Here is a 24,853-nt window from a genome sequence, read left to right on the forward strand (position 1 = left end):
TTTACTCACTTTACCCTGGTTCAGTGGTTTTCAAGCTGTGAGGTGGAGACAGGTGTTTGCAGGAGAATAAATCGGAGGCTCTTGTCAGTCACATAGACCTGATACATATATACAAGATGTAGCCCACAGCACAACTCACTGACTCTTAATAACTCCAAGCAATGTTATGAAGGATAATCCTATTATCTTTTCTTGAAGCGGCTGCTTGAGAAATAAGCCCTGCCCATGTGATTCTAATTGACAATGAAATCCAGGTTTTTCCTTTAAAGTTCAAAATTACTACAAAGTATAGAAGAGGAAACAGGACTATTTAGAATTATAAAGTATTTGCACTTTTAATACATCTCCATACATACCTTGTCATGTGCAACAACAAAGTAACGGGACAGCAAAACAGCTCAACAGTATCAGACTGGTAACAAGATTAAAGACAGCACAAAAGCATGCCATCACTATACTCAAAGCTCCAGAAAATGATTCTCTGTAATCCAAAATCAGGTTTTTTTTTAATAACAAAACTATAAAAATTTCCATGACACAAAATACTGTACATTTCACAGGTCAGTAATTATACTTTCTTTTTCCAATTTATCTTACAAAATTATTCACATTTGGTGACATAAAGTAAGCAAACCCCGCCCTCCTCCCTTACAAAAGATATTTCCCCACTGGGAACAAAATAAAATCTAATTGCCATATTTTCCTTTGACACATTTACACCGAAACATAATAAAACTTTGGAACATTTGGTTGCGCATGCAGAGTGACACCACTGTCAAAATTTGAATAAGAAATCACAAAGGTATGTCATGGCTGTTTGGTATATCGGCTGGAAATTAGCATCTCCTCTCTAAAACATTCTGACTCAGATGGAGTTTTGGCCCTTTGAGATGACCTCTGACCTGAAAACTGTTTAACATTTCTTATTTTAACCACAATATAATGCCCATTCTTCCCCCTTCAGCTTCAACATAAAAGGCCTGGCCTGCTGCTCAGTCAGCATTTTCAATAAACCTACTTCACTAATGACTAATGCATCTAACTCCAATTCAAAACATGTTAGCAACGGGTTAATACGCAGCTGCAACAGCCTACAAAACTAATCCATGTTCTGGAGCTGAACCACTATGATTTTCTTTTTGTTACTCAATATATTTATTTATTTTTCTAAATATTTAGATCAGCTGTGCTCTAAATCATGTACCCCTAACACCCAGAGCAAAGTTACAATAAAACAAGCTGAATATAATGAAATATTTTTCATGGTGTCAACAAACCTCAACTAAACAAAAAGTTAGTTACTTTGACTTCCCTACTCTGTTTGTGGCACTCAGCCCCAATCCCATCCCAATGCGTCATGAATATATACTTTTTTTTTTTTGAAAAGGCTAATTTATTTCCTAAAACAGCTGGGTCATCTAGTTTTCAGCAAATGTTATGTGGCTTAATATTACACATTTGCTCCATGGCACAGAGGAATGAGATATATCAGGCTTTGGATACACACACAATAATTGTTTGTGGGCCACGTTCATTGTTGGATTAGGTGTTTTCATGGGATTTGTTGACAATAAGTGTTTGACTGAAACGGAAAATGCTCTGGAGCACCAGATTGATGAAATATTACTGATTTATCACTATCAAAGAATATTAACACCCTCCACAGTTGGTCCACGGTCTCTGAACAGAACCTCAAGTTCTTAAGTGTAACTGTGAAGATAATGCCTCACACTACAGAACTAATGCCACTCGTGACCTGCATTTCCCCCACAAAAAAAAAAGCCTATTTTCCAACAGACAGTGAAGAAGAAAAGAATATGAATTTCAGGTAACACACATTCACATGCCTTTCTTCTCTTGAATTTTAATGCCACTGCTCGTGCTGGGAAATAACATCATTTACATTTAAATAGTGCAGTAAGCAGCACTTAGCTCAGCTTGCAAAAAAATTGCACAAAGGAGGAAAATGAGAATGAGTCACCAGTGCTGCTGTTATGGTCCTGCCATCAAGACAAAGTGAAGTTGCCTCTGAAAAACTAAGGGCAGGCTCCCTAAGAGGGCGGCAGGTAACATCTGTTTGACAAGACCACCTGGGAGGCTGATGTTCAGTTTAGGGTAAAGACTGTGGAAACTCAAACACATAGACTGAGGAGGAACACTGCTATTTAAGTGTATGGGAGGTAATATTAGCCTGCTATGCATACACACTTGGTAAATAACAAACCATAATCTTGGAATTATGCTGAAGCATTTGACTATCATTGGTTAATGCCCTTACACATTCAGCGTCTTTACCTGTATCATACCCAGCGGAGAGTTGAACATTTAAAGCTGCACTATGTTGGTTTTTTTTGGACCAAATACACAAGATGAGAACTAAATATTTCAGGTGACAAACTAATAAAACGCAGGATGTGGGAGGCTGATAGTTTAATTTCTCAATCTGCTTCTTACTATGAGTAACAGGATTCTACTTGAACACATTGTTGCCAAATCCTGATTTGGAAACATTATTTCACAGAGGTGATATCTGCATTTCAAAAAAGGCGGCGCTCCATTGGAAAAATGTGATGTCATGTACTTCCATGCACCAATCAGGATTTGGCAACAGTTTAATGGAAGACAGGTGATGGATGGTTTTGGCCATTGACTATCAAAGCTGATCAAACCACACCAACACAGTTCTGAAGTCTTAATAAATGACACCTAAATATGTTTTTGTATTGTTGCTTATTTAGTGCGCCTACGTCATGTTATAGAGAAATCGGCTAATGCTCTTACGTGAATTAGTATTTTCAGGATGCTAAAAACTGAATCATCAAAGTATGTACTGAGTGGGAAGTTTTTCATTTGAGAAATTACCTTGTCATTGCTCTCAGGTGGACACACCTGGCAACACAGCTTCTACATTACATCTTTCTTTGGCATTTCTTCTTATTTATTGGTCAACATAAGACCCCATACTGATATATCTTTGATAATCTAATATTGACAGATTTATCAAATAGGCCAATTTATTGATCAAGCTCCATGTTGATGCATCAGTCAGGCCCTAATAAAAATTGCCTTCAGGCAGCAGCAAGTGCTCAGACAAGAGAAAGCGAGACAATGGTTCAACCCTGCTGCTTTTTCTTTTCCTTCCCTTGTAGCCAGTGAGAAGGGAATAATTGATTTTACTTAAGTGGAATGACAATTTACAAGAAATCAAAATGTTAGAAATTTCAAATAGCTACTTCCTGCTCGAAAGGTTACCAAAAAAATTTGAGAGATCCTGAAAAACATCTGCAACCACAACAGTGACAATTTCAGAACTGAAACTGTCAAACATTGCATTTCCAGTAAATGTGATGTTGGATTTAAAATATGATTTCTCCATAGACATCTTCAGTGAACCTGTTGCGATAACAATGCAACTACATAATACTTGTTAGGATTGTTGTTATCATTATGGACACCAAGCTCTGCGAACCCACTGAGCTGTATTTCACCCATCCCTTTCCAAATGCAAAAATATAGGCTTATTTTTGTTCCTAGCCCTGGTATGAAAATATACTTTTTTCCAGTGGGGCATTCTCTTTCTTTGCAATGTACATATTCACAAGGTCACCTTTGAAAAGATGGTGAAAGCCAGTAGTTTTGTCCTGCTTATAGCGAAATCAGCTGTCAGCAATCATCCACTTATTACTTCCTGATCAAAGAAGGATCGCTAAGAGGCGTCTCGGGATATCCAGCCGCTTTCTGTGAGGAAGGTGAGAATGCGCTTCTTGAGGACTTTGTCCAGGTAGCTGGGCAGTCGGCTCTTGGCCGGGATGCCTTGCCTTTTCTGCAGGTGGTCTTTGATGATGATGGTTTTGACAGTCAGGTAGCGCGCTGGGCTGAGGTTGAGAGAGTTACACAGCACCTTCTCCCTGTCCGACAGCAGTTCAAAGCCTGTCAGATTCTCGATGGCAGCAAACTCACCATCTTTACCCTCTTCTTTGATCCCGCCTCCTACCCCTAACCCTCCAGTAATGCCTCCTCCCCCTCCAGCTCCACCCCCGAGTCCCATCCCCGAGCCAAGCCCACCTCCTCCTCCGCTGCCCCGTTTGGAGGTGACCACACTTTTGTTCTCCTTGCGTTTCTCCCGTTTGTGGCGTGCTGCTTCATATTCCGCTGACTCCTCCAGGCGGGTGATGCCATTGCGGCGGTAGCGCTGCAGCTCACGCACCTTGGCCCTCAGCACACGCTCTTTATGTATGTTCTCAAAGAAGTCTTCGAACTCGCGATGGGCCATGAACTGGCAAAGCCCCCGCAGCCTGATCCGCTGCTCCTTCTCCTCCTTGGTGATCTTTCTTTTGGGTGTACTTGGAACAGAACCTGATGCTGCTGCTGTCGTGGAACCTGATCCAATTGCACCACCGCCAACTCCCACCCCGCCCACACCACCAGCAGTGCCTATGACTCCCAGAGCCCCTGGTTTCTCCTTCTCCTTGTCTTTCTTGTCTCGGCCCAGGAACACAGGCACCAGGTTGTAGTCTCTGGCAATGTTCTTACGTCTCTGGCGTTCTCTGAGCTTCCGCACGTACATGTCCACATGGGCACGTTTCATCTCAATTTCCACATCCTCGTCGTCATAGTTCACAGAGAGCCCGCTGATGAGCTTCTCTGCGTCCTGGTCATATTCAATCTCATAGTCGTCACGTAGCGGCATGTACCCCAGCTGCTGCTGCTCAGCTAGGCTGATGTCCAGTGGGGGGAGAGGGGTGGTGAGGCTGGGCGACAGGGGCCCTCCGCTTGGGCAGGTGTGGTCGGTTACCCGGTTGGGAATGTTGTCAGGGATGCAGGCCTTACCCAGGTTTCCATGGATGTACATGGTAACATAGTGTTCCATGACCTCCTGAGGAGTACGGGATGCTCCAACATGAGCGGCCATGTCCTCCTGAAAGACACAAACAGGAAGTTGGTACTAATGAGGATAGTGGAAGCAACAGAAATGTCATCTATTCATTATACATCTTACAGAGTGTGCTGGAATATAAACCAGAAATCTCTCAATCTCTCTTTTCCTACCCATTGTCGCCAAGTGCTGCTCACTGTGGGAACTGTTGAGTTCCTCTGTATGATCTTGTAAGGTCTTGACCTTACCTTGTAAAGTGCCTTGAGATAATGTTCAGTATGTTATGATTTGACACTGTACAAATTAAATTTAAGAAAATATAAAAATATATATATTAAATATATATTACAAAATATATATATTTAAGTCATTTCTTAAGCAAAAAAACACAACATTCTCTGACTCCAGCTTCTAAAATGTGCAGATTTTCTGCCTGTCTTCATTAAATATCTTTGTAATTTGAATACCTTTAGGTTTTGGACTGTTGGTTGGACAACAGTCCCCCAGGGCTATGAGAAACTGAACATTTTTCACTAAGTTCATAAAAACTTTACTTAATTTGTCTACATGCAAGCTTACAAGTCAACCTATGTGGAAGATGAGTAATAAATTCCCTGAGGCTTCACGACTCTTCAGTGGTAAACCATAGACACTTTAAGGTGTATTCACAGTTGTCCTTGTAATTATTTCTGGTATTTTAAAATGTTATTACTCAAGTCTTGAACTGCAAGCCCTAAACACTTTAAGGTATATTGATTATATGTTTTTATATTTTAGTTTATCTTTAACGTTTTAGGTCTTCTTACTGTTACTGTCTTCTGTCATGTGTTGTCCTGTCTGTCCTGCAGTATGAGCTCCCCAGCACAATTAAAACTACAGCATGTCATTTTTTTCTGATATTTTTCGGTTGAAATATGCTCAAAACGTCTTAAAGTGGAGAGATGCTGTGATCTGTGACTCAGACTCAGTGAACAGCCTGGCAGCCGTGCAGAGATATTGCCGCCGGAAGTTTCTGTGCAAGTCTCACCCTTCAAACAAATCGTAGAAAGGCCAAAGTAGGGGTATGGAGCCGATGACTGTCAATCAACATGTGCACACACCTCATTACTCCTCTTGTCCTGGGGCTTCAAGTTACTGTTGTTGTTAGCTGCTGGAAGACATCACTATGGCTGACTGGCAGGCTAGCAAACTTCTGATTCCTGCATTAGCTGATGTAGGTGAAGGGCTAGGCGAAGTGGAACAGAGCAGGATGAGGGAGGGATGGAGTGGTGGGGTTTGCTTTGAGTCTTGTGCTAGTGCTAAGATGATTTCAAGAACTTCCATATTGTTGCTTTAAGTCATTTTAACCAAATGATGAGTTATTGTTAACTTGGGTTTGAATGGAGTCATTCTTCTGGAGCATTTCCATAGTTTCTAATGATGTCTATGCTAAGCAATTATTGAATTAAGTACATTAATTAAAATGAAATCAATGGTTAGTTGCAGCCCTGAACCAGACCCAGTTGCATCATGGGATGCAGTGGCAAAAATTAGGAGATTGTTTTCATATAGATTACTTTAGTCTAATGCTAAGGAATGTGGTTATACATTCAATCCAGAGTGATTTATATTGGTTTGTGCTATATAAAAAAAATCGTACAGGTAATTTTGGAGGATTTAACCTGTACTGGGGTGCTGTATACCTGACTTCACAATATATTACTATCCACTATTATTGTATATACTGAGAGCAGGTTCAAGTTTGAGTTAAGTTGAGTTTCAAGTTACAGATTTTAAATTGATGTGACCTCTGCTGCTACAACAATACTTTTTACTTTTTCCCATTTTTATGGCGTAGTCACTATAAACGCAGGCGCTCATTTTGTTCGATAAGTTACTGTTCGTGAGCTCCTGTTTTAATGTGACAATGTTATTAACGCCCCCGTCGAGCTTTTAAATATATAACGTAGCACTCTTTAAAACAAAATTTTAAACTATCTTGTATTAGAAACCATTCACAGAGCTTACAGTTTATCCCTCGTATTTAATGCCTAGTCGTCCAACTTTTACGACAGTATCAAAAGGAAATTAACGTCATTAACGTTGTCGTGCCATTGTCGCTACTTGCTAACTTTTACCTCAGGCATTTTCTATGCAGTTTTAACAAAACTCGTGTAGGTGTATATGTGCACTGCAGAGATAAATTAAGTTAAATAACTTCAACAGTGATGTACCCAGTTTCCAAATCCATATTGCTCGATAGCATCGAGTAGCGACTGCTCTTCCCTGCTGGTCCATCCTCCCTCTGCCTCGGGACCCCAGAGAGAGAACCGACCGCCGTCGACTTGCTGGTAGCCGTGCCATCTCCGGTGATTACCGATTTCTGCGCCCGCCGAGAAGCACTCCGGGCACAGCTCGATATCAGGGCAGTCGGTGCAGCGAAGCCGCAGGTTTGTAACATCTGCAAGGCAGTTAACGCAGTACTTTTTCCCCAGGTCGGCCATGTTGCCTTGCTCCTGCTTCTTGTTGTTGGAAGCAGAACTGCGCCTGCGCACCACGAGCCTCGCAGCGCGAGCTACTCACGGCCTTGCTTTTTAATATTAATGAGCATGGGTCAGGACGCCTGTGATTGGTTTCCCGAACCCAGTTTCCAGGACAACCGAAACAAAACGAACCGTTTCATTGACTACAGAGGTGCACGAGCCTTATTGCTATAGACAAATTGGATAATACTTTTAGATATTCTTTTTAATTGAGATATGAACGCAGAGGCAAAACATGAAGACAATGAGGTGAGGAATGACACAGAGAGGGAGACATTTGCAAATTTCTCCAATGAGAAGAACAATTCTTCCCTTATTGTTAATGGAAATGAAAAACAAGGTGTCTCAGCTGAAGTGGGTGCATCACATCCTGAAGAAGAAAACTCTGAGGATACGAAAACTACTGAGGAGCCCCCTGTTGAAGCCCCTGAGCCAGAGGAGAACAGTGGAGAACAGCTCTCTGTTGTTGACATCACCACAAGCAAAAACTTGGATGTGCAGATTAATGAGGTCAATGATCAGCTAATGTCCCATGAGGAGAGTGTTGTTTTTGAAATCAACAGCAATGATGACGATGGACCTCCCAGACTGCATCTTGAGACCCCGGAGAGAGAGAGGACTTCCAGTCCTGCACAGGAGGAAGAGGAAAAGGAGGCTGAGGAAGAGGAGTTCACGGCTGCTTCAGCAGAAAATGAAGACATCATCTATGAGGACTGCATGCAGGTCCTCCATGAGCTGTGTGAGGAGAGAGACAAAGCCAGTCGGCACAGCAGCCAGCTGCAGATGAAGCTGGCAGAGTATCTGAGCAAGAAGAGCGGGGACGACACACAGCTGGAGTGGGAGATGCTGGTTACAGAGCAGCTGCAGGAGTATGAAAAGTACATGAACATCCTGACTGACATGAAGCACCGGCTCACCACCGACTCTGAGGCAGCCCAGCAGCAGGCAGAGGAGCTGAAGTTACAGTCCCAAGAGAAGGTGGACAAGGTAGGTGATTTTGTCACAGCCTGAGCAGGTTTTCTGCATTGTTCTAAAGATTTGCTGACACTAATTTCAGAGTATTTAAGAACAGAAGAACCCTGCCTCACAATCTGAGGATGAACTGAGGTTCTCACAGCTACATACATATCTTAATCTAACCAATTAAAACCAAACTTAAAATAAGAATAAACACTTGAACATTAGTGTGATAAGACTGTTCTAAAATTACCTTCTTTATTTGACATCTACTCTGATCTGTTAGTTCTGTGAGGACCATGTCCCAACTGCTATCATGGGGGTGGGGTTTATGACTTATACTGCAGCCAGCCACCAGGGGGCGATCAAGATGTTTTGACTTCACTTTTAGGGAGCTTTGATGTTCTCCAGCTTTATGTACACTCATTGGTTCATACCATGGCCCAACATTCCCGCCTTAAACAGGTTGTATAAAAGAGGCTTCTGACTATACTTCCTGTGGGATGTTGCATTATGTATACCAGGTTTTGTCAAGGAAGAAGAATGAGTGGAATGAAAAAGATGATTATCTGTGGTTCTGCTGCATCGATTTTGATCCCTTTTTAAAAGGTTCTATAAATGATCGTCACTGCCACTAGATGTCACACCAAACCACCAGCATCTCAGACCAAAACAAATATTTCCCTGGCGACACCTTTCGCCTCTCTTCAGCCATGACTCCCTGCTCACTTTTTTTTTCAGCAAGGTTTTTGAAGCACAGTGAAAGCGAACACTAAACACACAACAAATGAATTAAGTTACTCTGTGAACACGAGAGCCAACAAAAAAAAAATCAACAACAGCAACCGCCATTAACCCACGCTAGCATTGCTATTATATGCTCCATGGTGAATGATTGCATTAAGCCAACTAACAATTTGCTGAACAAATTCATGATATTAGTTACAGCAAAGTAAGCTAACCTAGTTATCATGCCTACTCTAGTCCGTCATGAATGAGAACATGACATGTAACATTATGTGTTACTTGCGCATCAAGCAGAAGAAAAGCCAGCTCCGAATGAAGCTGGAGCCCTTAAGCAGTTCGTAGGGTTCTCCATCTTGGAAAAGCCAGACCAGTACTGGCTCTGGTCCACGGTCAGACTGGGAGAGAAATTTAACCTTGAACCTATCTGCTGGGACTTGTCCGCACAAATGACAGACATACACATAGAGAGGGCCAGTAAAGACACTGAGGGAGCTGGTAAAAACTTTACAGATGTTTTGACGGTCGATCGGCCCACCAGGATTTGAGCAGGTAGTCCCCTTGGCCAGTCCGCCTGTGCTCTGGTCTCATCTCTTTCTTTGTCAGAGGCGTTTTTAGCCAAATTATGGAAGGTCACTCACCTGAACACTGCGTACTGTACTGTGCCATCTTATATGTGGGCAGTCCATGTGTGTTTATAAACAGGGCCAATGGTTTAATAGGGATGAACTCGCATGCACATGCACCAACACGCATGTGCTGCCGGACCAGATAATAAAACAAAGAAAAAAGATGCTCCAATTACAACACACACAGAGAGGGGGTGAGACTTCATTCCCTGCTCAGGACACCATTATTCCACTCCATCTTTACATAGAAAATACTTGTTTTGCTGCTATATTATTTATCATTATTGATATTAAAATCTCATACAACCTTTAAAACTGTACATCAAGAGTCCAACAATGTTATAGGCATTATAGGTGTGGAGTATTCCTTTAAGTTTTGAAAACAGGATTTCAGGGGCTTTAAATTGTCCCCTATCTCTGCAGGAAAAAGGAGGACAAGGGGTCTACACATGCTGCTACGCAGTGAGCTGGATGAATGTGACATGCATACTGAACTGTGCAGACGCTACTCTCTGCACTGTGTGAACAGGAATGCATTAGAAACAAAGAAAATTTGCAATATACAACTTGAGATACTGTTTAAAAAATTTAAACCTTGTGTCATTTTTGGGAATTAAAAATGACAACACATAGCAGCTATGTCACAATTGACTGTGAATTCTAGACCCAAAAGCAGGTTTGAAACAGGATTTAATAGGGACTGAGTGAGAGAGAGGGAGAGCGTTTAACTAGGGCTGGAGCACAGGGAGCCACAGGAGGGGGGAGAAGCAACATAAGCTAGGTGATGAAGAATATGGGGAAGGAATGGAGGATGGAGGTCTAGCGGCGTGGAGGAGCTGATCCTGGGCTCGAGAGGGAAGTGGGATGATGAGGAGAACCGGAATCCAAGTGCAGACAGAGGCTGGTTGGTGTATGAAGAGTGGAGGGTGATGCAGGTGTATGAAGAGTGGAGGGTGATACAGGCAGTGGCTTAGGTGGAGGAGGGGGTGGGATGTAGCTCTGGAGTCCTGGGACACAGAGCTAAAATAGATGTAAGCAAAAAGTGAAAAACACATGAAAACATGAAAAACACTCTTGAAAATGTTTTTTTTTTTTAAAAACAAGTTGGCTAATAGCTTGCTACCACTGTGGTCGCTGAACAATCAGGCAATGAGTAGAAAAAGACAGTATTTGTATTGTGGTTGATGAAGTAATGGCATGCAGCAGGTGAGGTGCTCTCCAGAGCCAGGTAGGGGAAACTATGCCCACAGCACCACACAGGGGGTGGAGACACAGGGAAACACAGGGATGGAGCTGGCTCACAGGTGAACCATAAGAAAGGACTCTTAAAGACATGGCTCGGTGTAAGCATTGTCATATGTCTGCACATCTTTTTATCCAAAATATAGTAAAGCAGCCAAAACAGTGGAGCACTACAAGCGCCCAGTAAGGGTTACTTGTGTGTGTTATGGTGTAGTGATCAGTGGTCAGAACTGTCTTATCCTCGTCCTCAGGTGGAAAATGAATGGCAAGAGTTTGTGGCACTGAAGCGGCACATAGCTATGACAGTGCTAAGCCGATGCCTGGGTAAACAAGCGTCTCAGGCCAAAGTGGAGTCAACCCTGGCGGCGGAGCAGCGTCGGCAGGACGAGCTGATCAAGCTGCGGCTCAAGCACATCAAGTTGAAGATGAAGATTGGCAGGCTGGAAGCAGAGCTCAGAGATGAGGAAGAACACGGCAGGGACCCCCTCCAGGTCCAGTTTGAACAGCTGCAGGCTGCGAGGCGGGAGCAGAGAAAACAGGCGGAAAAGCAAAGCGAGGAGTCATTAAAGCTGCAGAACAAGATCAGCAGCAGCTTGGAGGTAAGAAGAATCAACAGGTACAGATTGTGCCCAAGTCATTTCTTCTTCGTGAAATATGATTTCCAGTTACTAGGTAACTGTTTTTTTCTGCTGTGTCAGGTCTTGTCAAACATAAAGGAGAAGCTGTTCTGGAACCAGATGGAGGTTCAGTCCAAGCGAGAGCAACTGGCCCAGGTGGAGGCCATGGTGGCCAGGAAGAGACACCTCCTGACCAGGACCAAGCAGGCACGCAACAACCTGCAGAGGGACAACCTGAGGCTAAAGGAGTGTCGGGGATTGCTGGGGAACAGGGTTCTGCTGCGGGACTTTGAGAACACTGTGGATGCCTCTGACCACTTGGAGGAACAACTGGAGAACCTGAAGTGCCGGCAAGCTGAAATCGCCTTCAGCTGTGGCAGATGGAAGAAGAAGCTGGAGACAACTTAACGAATGAATGAATTAACATCCTAAGGTGAAAAAAGACAATACCGACCTGAGAAAAGGGCCAACAGGAACGAAAATGAGTATCAGGCCTTAATATTTGTAGTTTTTTCCGGTGTAGTGTGTCATTGTAGAAAATGACCAATTCTGTGTTTAGGGCACTTCAAAGACAAGACGTGACGCTTTGAGCGCCATAGTCCGGCTCAACAACCAGGAGCATGACCACCAATCACAGCGACCATTTCAAAAAACATACACATCATGTATTCTGATCCTGGCATTGCTGTAAAATGTATTATGTTGAAATTATTGTTAAAGCCTATAAAATCATGATTTATGATTCACAAGGGTAGAAATTAAATAAAAAATGAGGGTCAATATTTGATCAATTTGTGCAAATTTTCTGTCTTTTTTTAGTGTTGTGCAACAGTGGATATTCACTGCTTTGGGTATTTACTACACGGCAATAAAAATAAAAACTGGGCTAGCTAACAACCCAACTTCAACCATCCACTTGTATGGGACAACAATTGCCATCTAGTTAGCTTGCACTCGCTATTCTTTTATAACTGTAAGCGGAGCCATAGACATGTTTTCATAGATATCACCATGTTATCTTTCAGAGAAGCGACACCAGCGAGCTACATTGTTAAATTATTTGGACAACTTTGACTTCTAGATTAGCGAAGTGCCTCAGTCTGTTGTGAGCCTTGCCACAGGATGGATGATGACCTGACAGCACTGTCATTTGTATAATGAAGCAGAAATGCATAAAGAAATGAAAAAAGAAAATACAGAAATAAGGGGGAAATAAATTAAATATATTGATAGTTTAATAAATAAAATAGATAAATGAATAATAAGCAAATAAATAAAATGTAAATTTAAATGGGAAAGTAAATAGTAAATATTTACTTTTGATGTTGACAGTTTCAGACCTTGGTTTTTTTAGTTTTGAATCTAATTATTTCAATGATCTAGCTCATGCTATTTATTCACCACAACAGGAAAAGATTATACATATTTTATAAATATGTCATATTTCCAGAATTATTATTATTATTATTTTATTTTAGCGTTCTCTTGAACCAACATTTTTATTTTTTCTATTTTCTGATATTTTAGAACCAACTCGAGACAGACAGATCGTTTTATATCTTAGAAGTAACTGACACAAGACAACACAGAGCCCTGACACCACTGAATGTATTTGCATGATGTTTATTCTGTGTGATATTGTAGATAATACAAAGCATCCGAAAGGCAGAACACACAAAGGATCCGTTGCACCAATTCAGGCTCAAACTGATTCCATTTGAAAGCAAAATCTTCAATTACTACTTGCACATGAACACTAAAATCATTCCTATATTGTAGCAAACATGTCAAACCTTTCGCAAAATTTGACTTGATAAAACAACAAACACAGTGGTCACGTTCTCCAGACTCTCAGGTCGGTTTAAAAGGTGTTTTCATCCACATTTTTCATGATGCCCTGAACCCAGGAGAGACTTGGATCCACGCAGATGCGACGAGACTTTTGTGTCACAAAACTGAAAGAAAGAGGATGAATATGTTATTATCATTTTGATGACTTACAGTATTTAAAATATATATATATATATATATATATATATATATATATATATATATTTAGCTTAACAAAGAGTTTAAAAAATAAGTAAATAAGACAACATATTTTCTGGATGAAGTAATTACAGACAGAAATAGCAAAGTAGTATAGTACAGTGACTCTGTAGGATGTCAATCGCACATTAAAACAGTAGAATATAGACACCAAAATTAGGATTTATTATGATAAATTAAATGTGTATATCAACAGAAAATGAACATTTAGGCTTTGTAGTGTGCAGGATGTGCAAAATATGCATGTCCATGAAGTGTAACTCAATATGTAAATTCATGTATTAAAAGTCACTCTTACACTTATTTAGGTCATTGTGTTAAAACGTCTTCATAATGAAGAAAACTTACACGACTCCAGTCTTCGGGCAACGGAAATCAGTCACGTCATATGAAATGATGAGGTTCTTCTTCACTCGTCTCGGGTAGAAAGTGAAGCAGCAGTTGTCAGGACCGATGGCAGCTGAAGGAAACAAAGTCAAACACTGTAGTATCAGGGAGAAGTAGCACCTCTAGCACAGAATATATGTAAAATAAAAATAAATAAATCCAAATGTAAGGAGTCCTTACCGTTGCAGGCCACCAAGGAGACAAGTGTAGCTCCCAGCATGCAGAGCAGAAGGATGTGGAAGGTCCTCATGATGACTTGATATTCTTCCAGAGATGACGGATATTAACACGACCGCTCTTTAACTGCAGTAAAGGGCTTCTAAAAGAAACGTGGTGTGGTGGTACATTTATCAAGATCAACCTTTTTTTTTTCTTTTTTTTTTTTTTTTAAAAGGTGTTGGTCGGTTGTGGTGTCAAACTCTTTCCTCTATACTCGGTTTTGCAGATGCAGAGGAAATCGAGTTGTGGTTAGCTCAAAGCATACACACACACACACACACACACACACACATATATATTATATTATATAATATAATATATATATATATATATATATATATATATACAGAGAGAGAGAGAGAGAGAGAGACAGAGAGAGAGAGAGAGAGAGATTATACAATTCTCTGAACTCTACAGGAGGGATGAACACCATCTCACACAGGTGTTCCATTGTGTTGAGATCTGGTCAGTGTGAAGATCTGACATCAGGACTTAGTTCATGCACCTTTGGCAGCAATTACAGGCTCAGGTCTTCTCGGGTAGGACGAGACGAGCTTTGCTGGATTTGCAGATCCTTATCAGGCTGTCGGGTTCAGACGGGGGCGTCGGTGGACAGACATTTTCAGACCTCTCATTCAGCTTCCACGTCTATCTGTCCATGTCCAAAAACCACCCCCACAGCCTGATGCTGCCTCCGCCATGCTTCACCGTCGGGATGGTGCAGGTGATGAGTGGCGCCTGGTTTCCTCCAGACATGACGCCTTAGAACTGAGGCCAAACAGTTCAATCTTGTTTCTCACAGTCTGAGAGTCCTTTAGGTCCGGGGCAGCCAGCTCTTCAGATCCAGACGTCCGATGACTAAAATCCTTCATCTGGTTCAATTATAGAGTTGAAAACGGATTTAAAATTCAGTTGTAAAAATGTTGCTTAAAACTGACTGAAAACTTAGGGAAACATTTGGGATAGCACAACTCAACAAAACATTTAACACAGGTCTAGTCTTTTCTAGACATTTTAATGAGGAAAAGTTACATATGGCTGCTAAAAATAAAGGACATGTCATTTTGTTGTCAGGTTGTCTGTCCGTCCCATACGTGTAGAGGCGATATCTCTGAAATCCCGTGAAGGAATTCCTTCAAATATGGCACACAAGGATGGACTGATTAGATTTTGGTGGACAAAGGTCAAAGGTCAATGTCATGATTACCTCACAAATCACAGTTTTGGCCTCTTGAATGCGATATCTTAAGACCACCGCGAGGGAATTTGTTTAGATTTGGCACAAACATTCACTTTTTACTTAAAGATGAACTGATTAGATTTTGCTGGTCAAATCAAGGTCACAGTAATCACACGTTCTTGTGAATGCAATACATGAGGAACACCCAGAGGGAATTTCGTTACCACTGATAACTCAAGAATTCATTCACTAGTTATGACACAATTCAACTCAAATGTCTATAAAGGATAAAATGAGGCGATGACATTTTATATCCAGACGGTCAAAGGTCAACTTCACTGTGACATCATAATGCTCTGCAAAAACACCTCTGCTTAAATGCTGTAACTCAGGAAGGAGAGACTGTGACTATATTTCCTGCAACCTGACTGGTTTGTGGAGGAAACAACCGTGAGGCGGCGATTCTAGTTTTTCCATGAAATGTGAGTGAAGACACACAGAACAGCTCCTGGTTAAATATGTACAGCTCTTTATTTTAATAAAACCATTGTTTATATACATTTCAAGTGAGATACAGTTGCATGGCGACCCTCTGTCGTCTCCATGTGTGTCTATCAGTCCTCTACAGTTACGGGTCTCTTGAGGAAAAGAGAAGACGATGCAAAACAAACACAACCCAAGAAATTAAGACATCCAGAAAAATCAAAACCGATCATTACACAGAAGTATATTACACTTATTTCAAATTTAGTTTGATTGAATTTGGTTTTTTGACCTCTGTGGATCACACAGCGTCTGTTTTGTGATAAAAAGGGCAGGAAGCAGGTTAGTGTTAATCGAGCTGGGAGGGTCAATTCATACATTTAAAAACAGACAACCTGTTTGAATAACAAACTGATGATGTGAGGCACAACTCAAAGGCTTACATGTATGTGCAAAAAGCTTTATTGCAGTCCTGCGGTTCGTCACCACACTGGGGGAGTGGGAGGAGGGAGTGCATCGAGAAGAGTGATCAGAAAGCTGCTGCACGGTACAAATGTGAAACACACACACACACACACACTCAGACACAGACCGTCTAAAGATGATGATGAGTTACAAATGAAAATCACTTCCTGTTTTCAAACCCAGAGCCTGTCTCATACTTCAGCTGTGGTCCAAGTACAGTCTCTCATAGGTGATGTCTCAATATTACAGGGGCTCAAATGTATAAACTCCATCACGCACAGAATGAGCAGCACAACACACCAGATGAAGCAGCTTCACAACCAAAAACAGGACAGTTAAACTTTGGAAAGAAAACCCTGACGACAGAACTCTTCTCTTCAGACGTCAACAACCAATCACATTTCTACGTTTATTTCAATTGACGAACAGATCTGTGCAAAACAGACTTTGAAAGAAATAAACATCACATGAAAGATATATATTAACTCGCATTCCAATAGCAAGATGTTATTTCACTTTTTTTTAAAAAAAATATGATTATCAAGTAATGCTTAGCACTTGCTAGCCGGCTGTTCGCTCATCAAAACAACGCATGGAAAGTAACTTTTATGTTCGATAGTTACGTAATGACTTGGCGACTGGACGACACTTTAACCACGGTGTGAAAGTCGGGGAACCGACGCACCGACAACCTCAAACAGCCACAAAGCCAGAGAGGTGACAAGTTAAAGCCCAGGTGAGAACCGGTACGCACGTATTCCCTGCATGACAGGATGTTCAGAATGAACAACATAAACCTTTTTATATTGTCTCCGCACCCGTTCTTGCTTTTGCTTGGACTGGTGGTTGTTCAGGTTTCTTTTTTTTTTAAACAGGCAAACAAAGAGTGATGGGAAATTAGGTGTAATTCATGCTGCTGAAGGCTGGACATGCTACAGTCACACTTCCTGAAGATATTCTTTCTGACTTTTATAGCAAATAAAACATCCACAAATCTGCTTACACCTCACGAACTCGCCTGAGAACCCTCTTGTTGTTCATGTTTTCCTTCAGTATTGTAATAACCCAGTAATGGCTGTCTGTACATACATGTACTGGTACACTGTAAATGTCTTGATAGCGAATTCAGCTTTTATTAGTGCTAATTTGTCAATATGTATATGTCAATATGTCCTGAATCCAGGTTTGTCTGTGTGTGAGCACAGAACAAAGCAATGCTTCAGAACGTTGGTTGTGTGCGTCATTCGACATCAATGCTACATGTCCAGCCGACGGCAGACTGTTGAAACTGCTCCAGCTTTCTGCTGCCATCTCCATGGCAACAAGATGTTGGGGAAGATGTTCTCTTTTTGCCCAGATGCGATCCAGATGCCTCACAACCTCGTACGTTTGGTTAAAATCAAGTATACACGCGATCTGAAAACAAGTTCGGGCGAGGAGACGACCCTAAATGTCACTGGAACAAGTTTTATTTATGTCCCGTCATCCTTTTGATAAATATTAAATAAACGCACAAAAGACATCAACACTCACATCAAGACATTAGGAATCAAAACACTCACAAGCTGAAATGTACCTCAAACATATTAAGGGCAGGGGGACGTCCATGTTTGACACTGTATGTCATGTGTCGAGCAGTAACACGTTATCTCATTATTTACTCTTCATAAATACACTGTAAAACTCATTTTACAGGCAGCTTATCACCTCTTTTTAGGGGGTTGAAACATTTCATCATATGTAACAGCGTGGTGCTTTCAAAGACACCAAACTTGTCTTCAAGGATTTGAACTCACTAAACTCGTGTTTGACTTCATAGAAAGGTTCAGGAAACAAATGTGCCTCGGCTGGAAAATGAAAAGCACACAGACGAAATCAAACTCATATTAGGACACAAAGGAATGACTCAAGTTTTGAGAGAGAAAAAAAAAAAGAAAAGGTGCAAAAGGAGAGAGAATGACAGGATTCAACATCGTCACTCACAGATCTGATTCTGGAGATGTTTAACCTTTGCTTTCCCTGCCTATTATTTCTTTTTAAAGATCGAGGAGTCGACTGTTGTCTCTGTCATCAAAATTTTAAGATAAGTTTGAAAAACAAAAAGAAAAAAGAAAAGACAGCTGGAACTGTAGCCAGAGAGAATAAAAAACTGAGCAGAGGATTTGAGGAGTAACTGGTATCTCTGGTCTCCCCTGATCTGTGGAGACCAGAAACCGTCTGCTCGGTGCATGTATGTGGGCTTGTGTGATACATTCTTTAGCCTCTGCCAGCTACAGTTTCCAATCCACTGCTGGGCCTCTGAGCAGAGGAGGGGTGGTGGGGGTTAAATAAGGCCTCATATTCCTTTTCACACCCCTGCCTCTTCACTGACAGACCCCCTCCAGGGTCCCGATTCTAGTCAGAGCAGTGACACTGAACTGGAGAAGAGGTCTATCATAGCAGCTACAACCAGACATGTCCCCAGGTGGAACACAGGTCTCTTTCATGTCCATCCAGCGTGGTGAGCCTCCAGGTTTTTCCCCAAAGGCTGGAGGGGAGCTGGTCCGGTCTGTTAGTGTGTGAAGGTTTCCTCTGATCTCAGCTCAGCGCTTCAGCACTGGGCTGCCTCGCTCCTGATCTTTCTGCAGCGCCTGCAGGACCTGAGGAGGTGCGGACAGACACGGTTAGAAAACAAGATGTAAAGACACACCCCTGACCAGGAAGCCTGAACTCTAACATCCCACCTGTGCCCACTTCCTGTTGCGGCTGGTCATGTGAACAGAGGCGATGTGCTGGAAGAGCTGCTCGGCGGGGATGAGGTCGGGCAGGCGTGTGAGGAACTGAGCCATGTGAATGAAGTCCATGCAGGTCAGGACGTCCTGGTAGAGACGCAGCAGGCCCAGCGCCGTGCGGAACAGGAACTCCTCACTGTCTCTGCAGAACACGTCCCACACCCGACACGCCAGGTCCAACGGGAGAGACTTACTGTACAGAGTGAAGATCCTGGGGGGGGGAGGGAAGAGAGACAGGAACAGTGACTATTGGTTTTATGATGATAGAAAAATCAGGACAAACAATGTAATTCAATAGAAACAGACAATTAGGGGGAGCAGATAACGTATAAAAACACACACACACTAAAAGCAATAAAAGGGCGATATGGAGACACTTAAAAAGACACAAACATAAAAATATAAAAATGAGTTTTAAGAGGAGATTTAAAAGAAGTCACTGATTCTGCCTCATCTCCTCAGGCAGGTCGGACCAAAGCCAAGGGGTCCTGATGGCAAAAGCGCTTTTACCGCCTTTAGATTTAAGCCTCGACTTTGGGACGGCCAGAGGGACCTGCCCGGGGATCTAAGGCTGCGCACCGGCTCGTACGGGGTTAATTATTCTGTAATGAAGCTCGGGGGACCGGCATGCTTTGAAAGAGATCAGTAAAATCTTAAAAATCCGTTCTAAAACAAAGACGGAGACAATGGGTGGAAGCGAGGCCCGAGGGTGCTGTGAGGTGGTCTGTTAAAGCTGCTGTATTCTGAAGCAGTCAGACAGTGACTTCAGCTTTACACCAGAGAGAAGGGAGATACAGTCGTCTTGCCTGGAGAAAATGAATGTGTGAATGAATATAAATAAACAACACTGCTCATAACTCTAACTGTCCTCCAGGTAGTGAGGCCACAAATACACTCACCCCATCCGCTCTACAAATCAACACTTTCACTGTTTTCTTTTTTATAGACGGAAGGACTGATAAAGAAAATAAGGTTGGTTACGAATCTAAATCTCAAGTGTCATGAAGAGTCGAAATATTTGTGAAAGTGATGTTTCCGTTTTTTCCTTTTTAATAAATTTGCTAAAAAAGTTCTGTTTTCACTCAGTCATTACCGAGTACTGAGAGTAGATTGATGAGGGAAAAAAATTATTCAAATCTTTTTTAGCATAAAACTGCAACATAACAACATACGGAAAAAGTGAAGGACTCTGAATACTTTCTGCATGTGCTGTATTGCCCCTCCCTCCCCCTCCCTTCATATGTATGGGTGTGAGTGCTATAAGTGAAAATGAGTAAATATAGAAATCTAGAAATTTCCATTTGAGGTGGGCAGAGATCGGTGACACCCCCGCCTGCACAGACAGACCGTCCTATTTTCTCAGAAACACACCTGACACTGAAACTGTGACAAGTTCAATGTGACACGAATCATGTTTCCAGATGACGAAATGTAACAAAGTTTTCAGCAGGACGGAGAACAAAGTGTTCTCTCCGCGCTGTCTCATATTCTGGTTTTATAGAGAGCGAAGGGTCACGTTCTAGCTGTGAAATGATATAATGGCAAGTAGGGTGAAGTTGAGATGGAAAAAAATAAAGAACACTCAATAGAAAGAAATGAAGGTGTATGAGCTTGAGACTCACCAGTCGATTAAATAAATATCGGGGGTCAGGTTGTTTTTCTTGAAATGTGCAAAGAGCTTTGGTAGATTTTCTTCAAAGAACACTTCAAATGCCGCAAAGTACGTCAACATCTGCAGAGAGGAAACAAGGTTCTTATGCAGCAACATAAACACAAACCACATGTTTCATCAGCAGGGCGGTTAGTCATTTGTAGAAATGGACGACGGTGAAGAAAGTGAAATGTAAACAGGCAGCACAGAGGATGATGGGATGTTTTGGCCGGTCAAGACTGTGTGTGATTTCTGTTGTGTCAACATGTCAGAAAATAAAAGTGTGAAAAGGTTTCACTTAGTGACAAATGAATTAAAATCAGAGCAACAATTTAGGATAGTAGTATTATATAAATAACATGAAATATTATTTGAAATCATTTCTATGAAATTAATTGCAAAATAATCTTCGAGCTTGTAAGATGTGATCATTTTCTGCCATTTCTAAACCGAACAATTAATCAAGAAAATAATCAACAGCTTAATTGATAATGAAAATGATTATTAGTTGGGGAAAAAAGGATGGTGTCAGTTAAAGAGCAGATGTGTAAAAATGTGATAAAAAATGTTTAGAATGCACTGAACAAAATCTGGAGGGTCATATTATATTGTTTTTTTCTTGGTTTGATCATTTGACTACAGCGTGTTTATCAGGTCTGAGGAGGAAACACTGTCCAATAACATTTAGACAGCTTTAATCCAGTGTGCATTTTCTCCTCATCTAAATCCTAATCTATATATATTTTGGCTGTGCACACGGTTCCCGAGGTCAAAAATGAACTTTCACACTCACTAAATACATATTTTTCAATCATCAATTTTTTAAATCAAATTTAAACTACTATTACTTTGTGAATTCATCTCTGGAATTCACAAAGTGCAACTTTGACATTGTCACCTTCTTTAATAACTTATTAAAAATAAGTCTAGACTTATTATTATTATTTTTCATTTTATGTAATAAGTTTTTAATTACTTTTTGAAATGATGGGGAGGAGTTTGTATAATTACACAATTAATATATATATATATATATATATATATATATTTTTTTTTTTTTTTTTACACGTAATATTTTATTTTAACTTCTAAACTAAAAACTAAACTTTAAATATAAAAACAATACAGAACAATCTGATCTGGTCTCAAACTATAATAATTCTAAAAGTCATTGACTGTTAGTGCATGGGTGTGAACATTTCAAGTGTCGCTGGTGGAAGTCTGGAAGAGTGAGAGTATATACTGACAAGGCTGTGGTCCACTCTGAAGAAGGCCATCTGACAGGGCTTGTTGAGCAGGTTGGCAAAAGCTATAAAGGCATCAGCTGTGTCCAGGTTCAGGATCAGCACTGCTGCGATGAACGACATTCCCTGCACCTACACATGCAATCGCACAAAATAAAGTACACTGTTAAAAAGACAACTTCTATGTAGAAAGTAGTGTTAATGTGTCAAGTCTCTGAAAGTGGGGGTAGGGAAAGACACTGGCAGAAAATGAGTATGCTGTGGAAAACTAATGTTAAACGGTAAGAGAGATGAAATGCTGACACAGGCAGAAGAAGAACAACAACAAAAAAAACCTGTGCACAGAGGTGAGTTCAAAGACTGTGTGTGTGTGTGTGTGTGAGAACAGCTCAGGGGTTGGGGTCAGTGCAGGAAGTCACAGTCATTTATAGACAAGTATAGGTAGCATGGGGCTGCGGCGAGGAGCAGAAAGGCAAACCACAGCATCTACAACAAGCAGTGTGGCTCTGAAGTGCAAACATGAGTTCAGTGTAACAGCACAGTGTATTGAAAACATCAAGTCACTTTTTCTATTGCCACAGAATAATTAGAAAATTTTGAATTGGTTGAACGTGCAGGTGACTTTAAAAAAAAAAAAGAAAAAAAAAAAATCTAATTTGTGCTTCAATCTCCAGTCTGGTTTAAAATATCTGAAATATCAGGAGATAGCGTCAGACATGAAGAGGGTCAGGACATCAGCGTGCATCGTGAGTCTGAGAACAGACAGCGATGAGTCATGCAGAGGAACGGAGGCAAATGATTAGTAAATCTCCTTGGAGGGAAGAGAAGCACAAATGGAAGGAAAAGATGTTGAGGTTTAACTGGGAAAATCACACCTACACAGAGGAGGGACCTGAAGCTCATGACTGACCGTGTGTGAGGATGTGTGGAGCTTCGTGCGTCCAGCAAAATAAATATTTACCACAACCACCACTCTGAGCACATGTGATGTATTAACATCAGTACTGATTAATGCATTAATATCAGTGTTTAGTTCTTACAACAGAATACCAAACGTAATGCTTGGAGATAAGATTGATTATCAGTTTTATGTCTGTGCATTAACTAAAGAGCTGGAGCAGAGAGACTGGAAGCACAGGGAAACACTTAGCCAAAGGGAAAAAGGTGACCTCCGCTATCACCCCTCCAAAGCTCACTAACATGTAGCATGTTCGTGTTTGTGTCATCTTCACACCAACAGGAATGTAAAAGTGACAAGTTGTGGTTTTCAAAGGGAGAAACTACAAACTAATATCTGACTGACAGAGGTGAAGAGATGACTAGTCTATTCCATGTCTGCAGACCAGAGAACTCAACCCGATGTGAAGTGAAGTGACAGCTTTCTACGTTTACTCTGTCTGTCAGCTGAATGCAGTTTTTTGGGTCAGCCTTTATTATTCTTTATGGTAAACTTCAGTACAGAAAGCCAGAAATATATAATTAGAAAGAGTAGAACACATGAGGAATTAAAACAAAAGCAGAAACAGAAAGTAAAAAACAGTTAGTAAAAAACATTTACAGGAGGAAAAAAAGAATTAAAAATGATAAAGCGGTTGCTGTCATCGATTCACGTAACAATCTTAGTGGCTACCTTTATCAACTTTCTCAGTTGGATTTTACTTTTAGGTTACCTCCCCATGCTCTATCTATCTATATATCTAAGCAGACTTGATCAAATCTTTTTATTTATTATCTATACTGTATTTAATCAGGAAGTCACATTGAGATCTAGATCTAATTTACCAGTGAGACTTGAGAACAGAAAAATAACATTATTTCATATATATATATCTATATATATAGATATATATATTATATTAATCGCAGAAATACAAATTTTCAATGATTTAAATATACATTCAGATATGTATTCATACACACAATTGGAAGTGTGTTTATATAAACAGTTATCAGAGTTATTACTTAAATGTATACCATTGTGTACCAGGGTGACAATAAGATGAAAACTTAAACACTCATAAGTGCAAGTTAAGAAAAGAGATTCAGTAAAACAATTACACCCCAAGTCAGTCAGACTTCTAATCTAATTTCTGGTATCAGTGTGTCGAGTTTCAGTCTGTTCTGTAAGTTATTCCACACAAACGGGGCGCGATATCTGAAGGCCGTCCTGCCAAGATAAGTATCTGCTGCAGGAACGTGTAAGTCAGTGTATTAAAAGTAGAAGGTCTTGGGCACAGGACAGATGATAGATAAGGAGGTCATTTTCTGGAGTAGCCCTTCATAAATGAACAAATAGCAGTGTTGATCTCGCCTGATGGAGGAGGAGGGTCAGCTCGCCGTCTGATACAAGACACAATGATGACGCCTGTTTTAATCCCGTGGATCTGGGAGCAGTTTTAATATCGAGCCTGTTGCTGTTGAGCTGTGTGTTCTAGCTAAAAATAAAGGCAGGTCACTTTCGGATAAGTCCAAGTACAGTACATACACTCTGTTACCGTTTCAGCTCCGTGACCAAAAACTTTACAGAATCACATTAGTTTTCAACATAGAAAGAAACACTCCTTATTATGTGAATCAAACAGAAGAAAACAGATGCCACTGTTCCTCCATTCTGCTTTTAAACCTCCTGTTGGAGTCCCACTAGCTGGGGCCTAATGTCTCACACAGACTTAAAGAATATAGTCATCTCACACATCCCACACACTGCGCCCCTCTCGCCTGGTAGATGCCTGACAATGGAAATCTGTCAGTCATCCCGACCGCAGTCGAACTGTGGTTATAACAATACATTGCGTAGGTGATGGTGAGAGATTTAAG

General features: G+C 41.1%; 4 protein-coding genes across 7 annotated transcripts in view; 1 reads left to right on the forward strand and 3 right to left on the reverse strand.

The window, feature by feature from the left end:
- Window positions 1-316: 316 nt before the first annotated feature.
- tada2b (transcriptional adaptor 2B) lies at window positions 317-7,373 on the reverse strand. The gene is made up of 2 exons (XM_056369640.1): window positions 7,090-7,373; window positions 317-4,918 (listed from the first exon to the last, which is right to left on the reverse strand). The coding sequence occupies exons 1-2, from the start codon at window positions 7,357-7,359 to the stop codon at window positions 3,707-3,709; spliced, it is 1,482 nt and encodes a 493-aa protein (XP_056225615.1). The 5' UTR covers window positions 7,360-7,373; the 3' UTR covers window positions 317-3,706.
- Window positions 7,374-7,605: 232 nt separating this feature from the next.
- Window positions 7,606-12,374, forward strand: ccdc96 (coiled-coil domain containing 96). The gene is made up of 3 exons (XM_056369641.1): window positions 7,606-8,385; window positions 11,222-11,569; window positions 11,669-12,374. Exons 1-3 carry the CDS (start codon window positions 7,615-7,617, stop codon window positions 11,993-11,995), a joined length of 1,446 nt encoding a protein of 481 aa, XP_056225616.1. The 5' UTR covers window positions 7,606-7,614; the 3' UTR covers window positions 11,996-12,374.
- Window positions 12,375-13,194: 820 nt separating this feature from the next.
- ccl36.1 (chemokine (C-C motif) ligand 36, duplicate 1) lies at window positions 13,195-14,362 on the reverse strand. Its single transcript, XM_056369417.1, has 3 exons — window positions 14,204-14,362; window positions 13,985-14,096; window positions 13,195-13,542 (listed from the first exon to the last, which is right to left on the reverse strand). Exons 1-3 carry the CDS (start codon window positions 14,271-14,273, stop codon window positions 13,449-13,451), a joined length of 276 nt encoding a protein of 91 aa, XP_056225392.1. The 5' UTR covers window positions 14,274-14,362; the 3' UTR covers window positions 13,195-13,448.
- A 1,572-nt stretch (window positions 14,363-15,934) lies between these two features.
- Window positions 15,935-24,853, reverse strand: part of tbc1d14 (TBC1 domain family, member 14) — a 43,325-nt gene continuing 34,406 nt past the window's right edge. For all 4 annotated transcript variants that reach the window (XM_056369124.1, XM_056369126.1, XM_056369127.1 and 1 more), the window contains 4 exons: window positions 22,040-22,168; window positions 20,764-20,873; window positions 19,094-19,352; window positions 15,935-19,009 (listed from right to left, as the gene is read on the reverse strand). In XM_056369124.1, coding sequence (XP_056225099.1) covers window positions 18,953-19,009; window positions 19,094-19,352; window positions 20,764-20,873; window positions 22,040-22,168 — 555 coding nt within the window. In that variant the 3' untranslated portion in view covers window positions 15,935-18,952. The remainder of the gene's footprint in view (window positions 19,010-19,093; window positions 19,353-20,763; window positions 20,874-22,039; window positions 22,169-24,853) is intronic.

This window comes from Seriola aureovittata, chromosome 23 (genome assembly GCF_021018895.1).
Source record: "Seriola aureovittata isolate HTS-2021-v1 ecotype China chromosome 23, ASM2101889v1, whole genome shotgun sequence".
NCBI classification, from domain to species: domain Eukaryota; kingdom Metazoa; phylum Chordata; class Actinopteri; order Carangiformes; family Carangidae; genus Seriola; species Seriola aureovittata.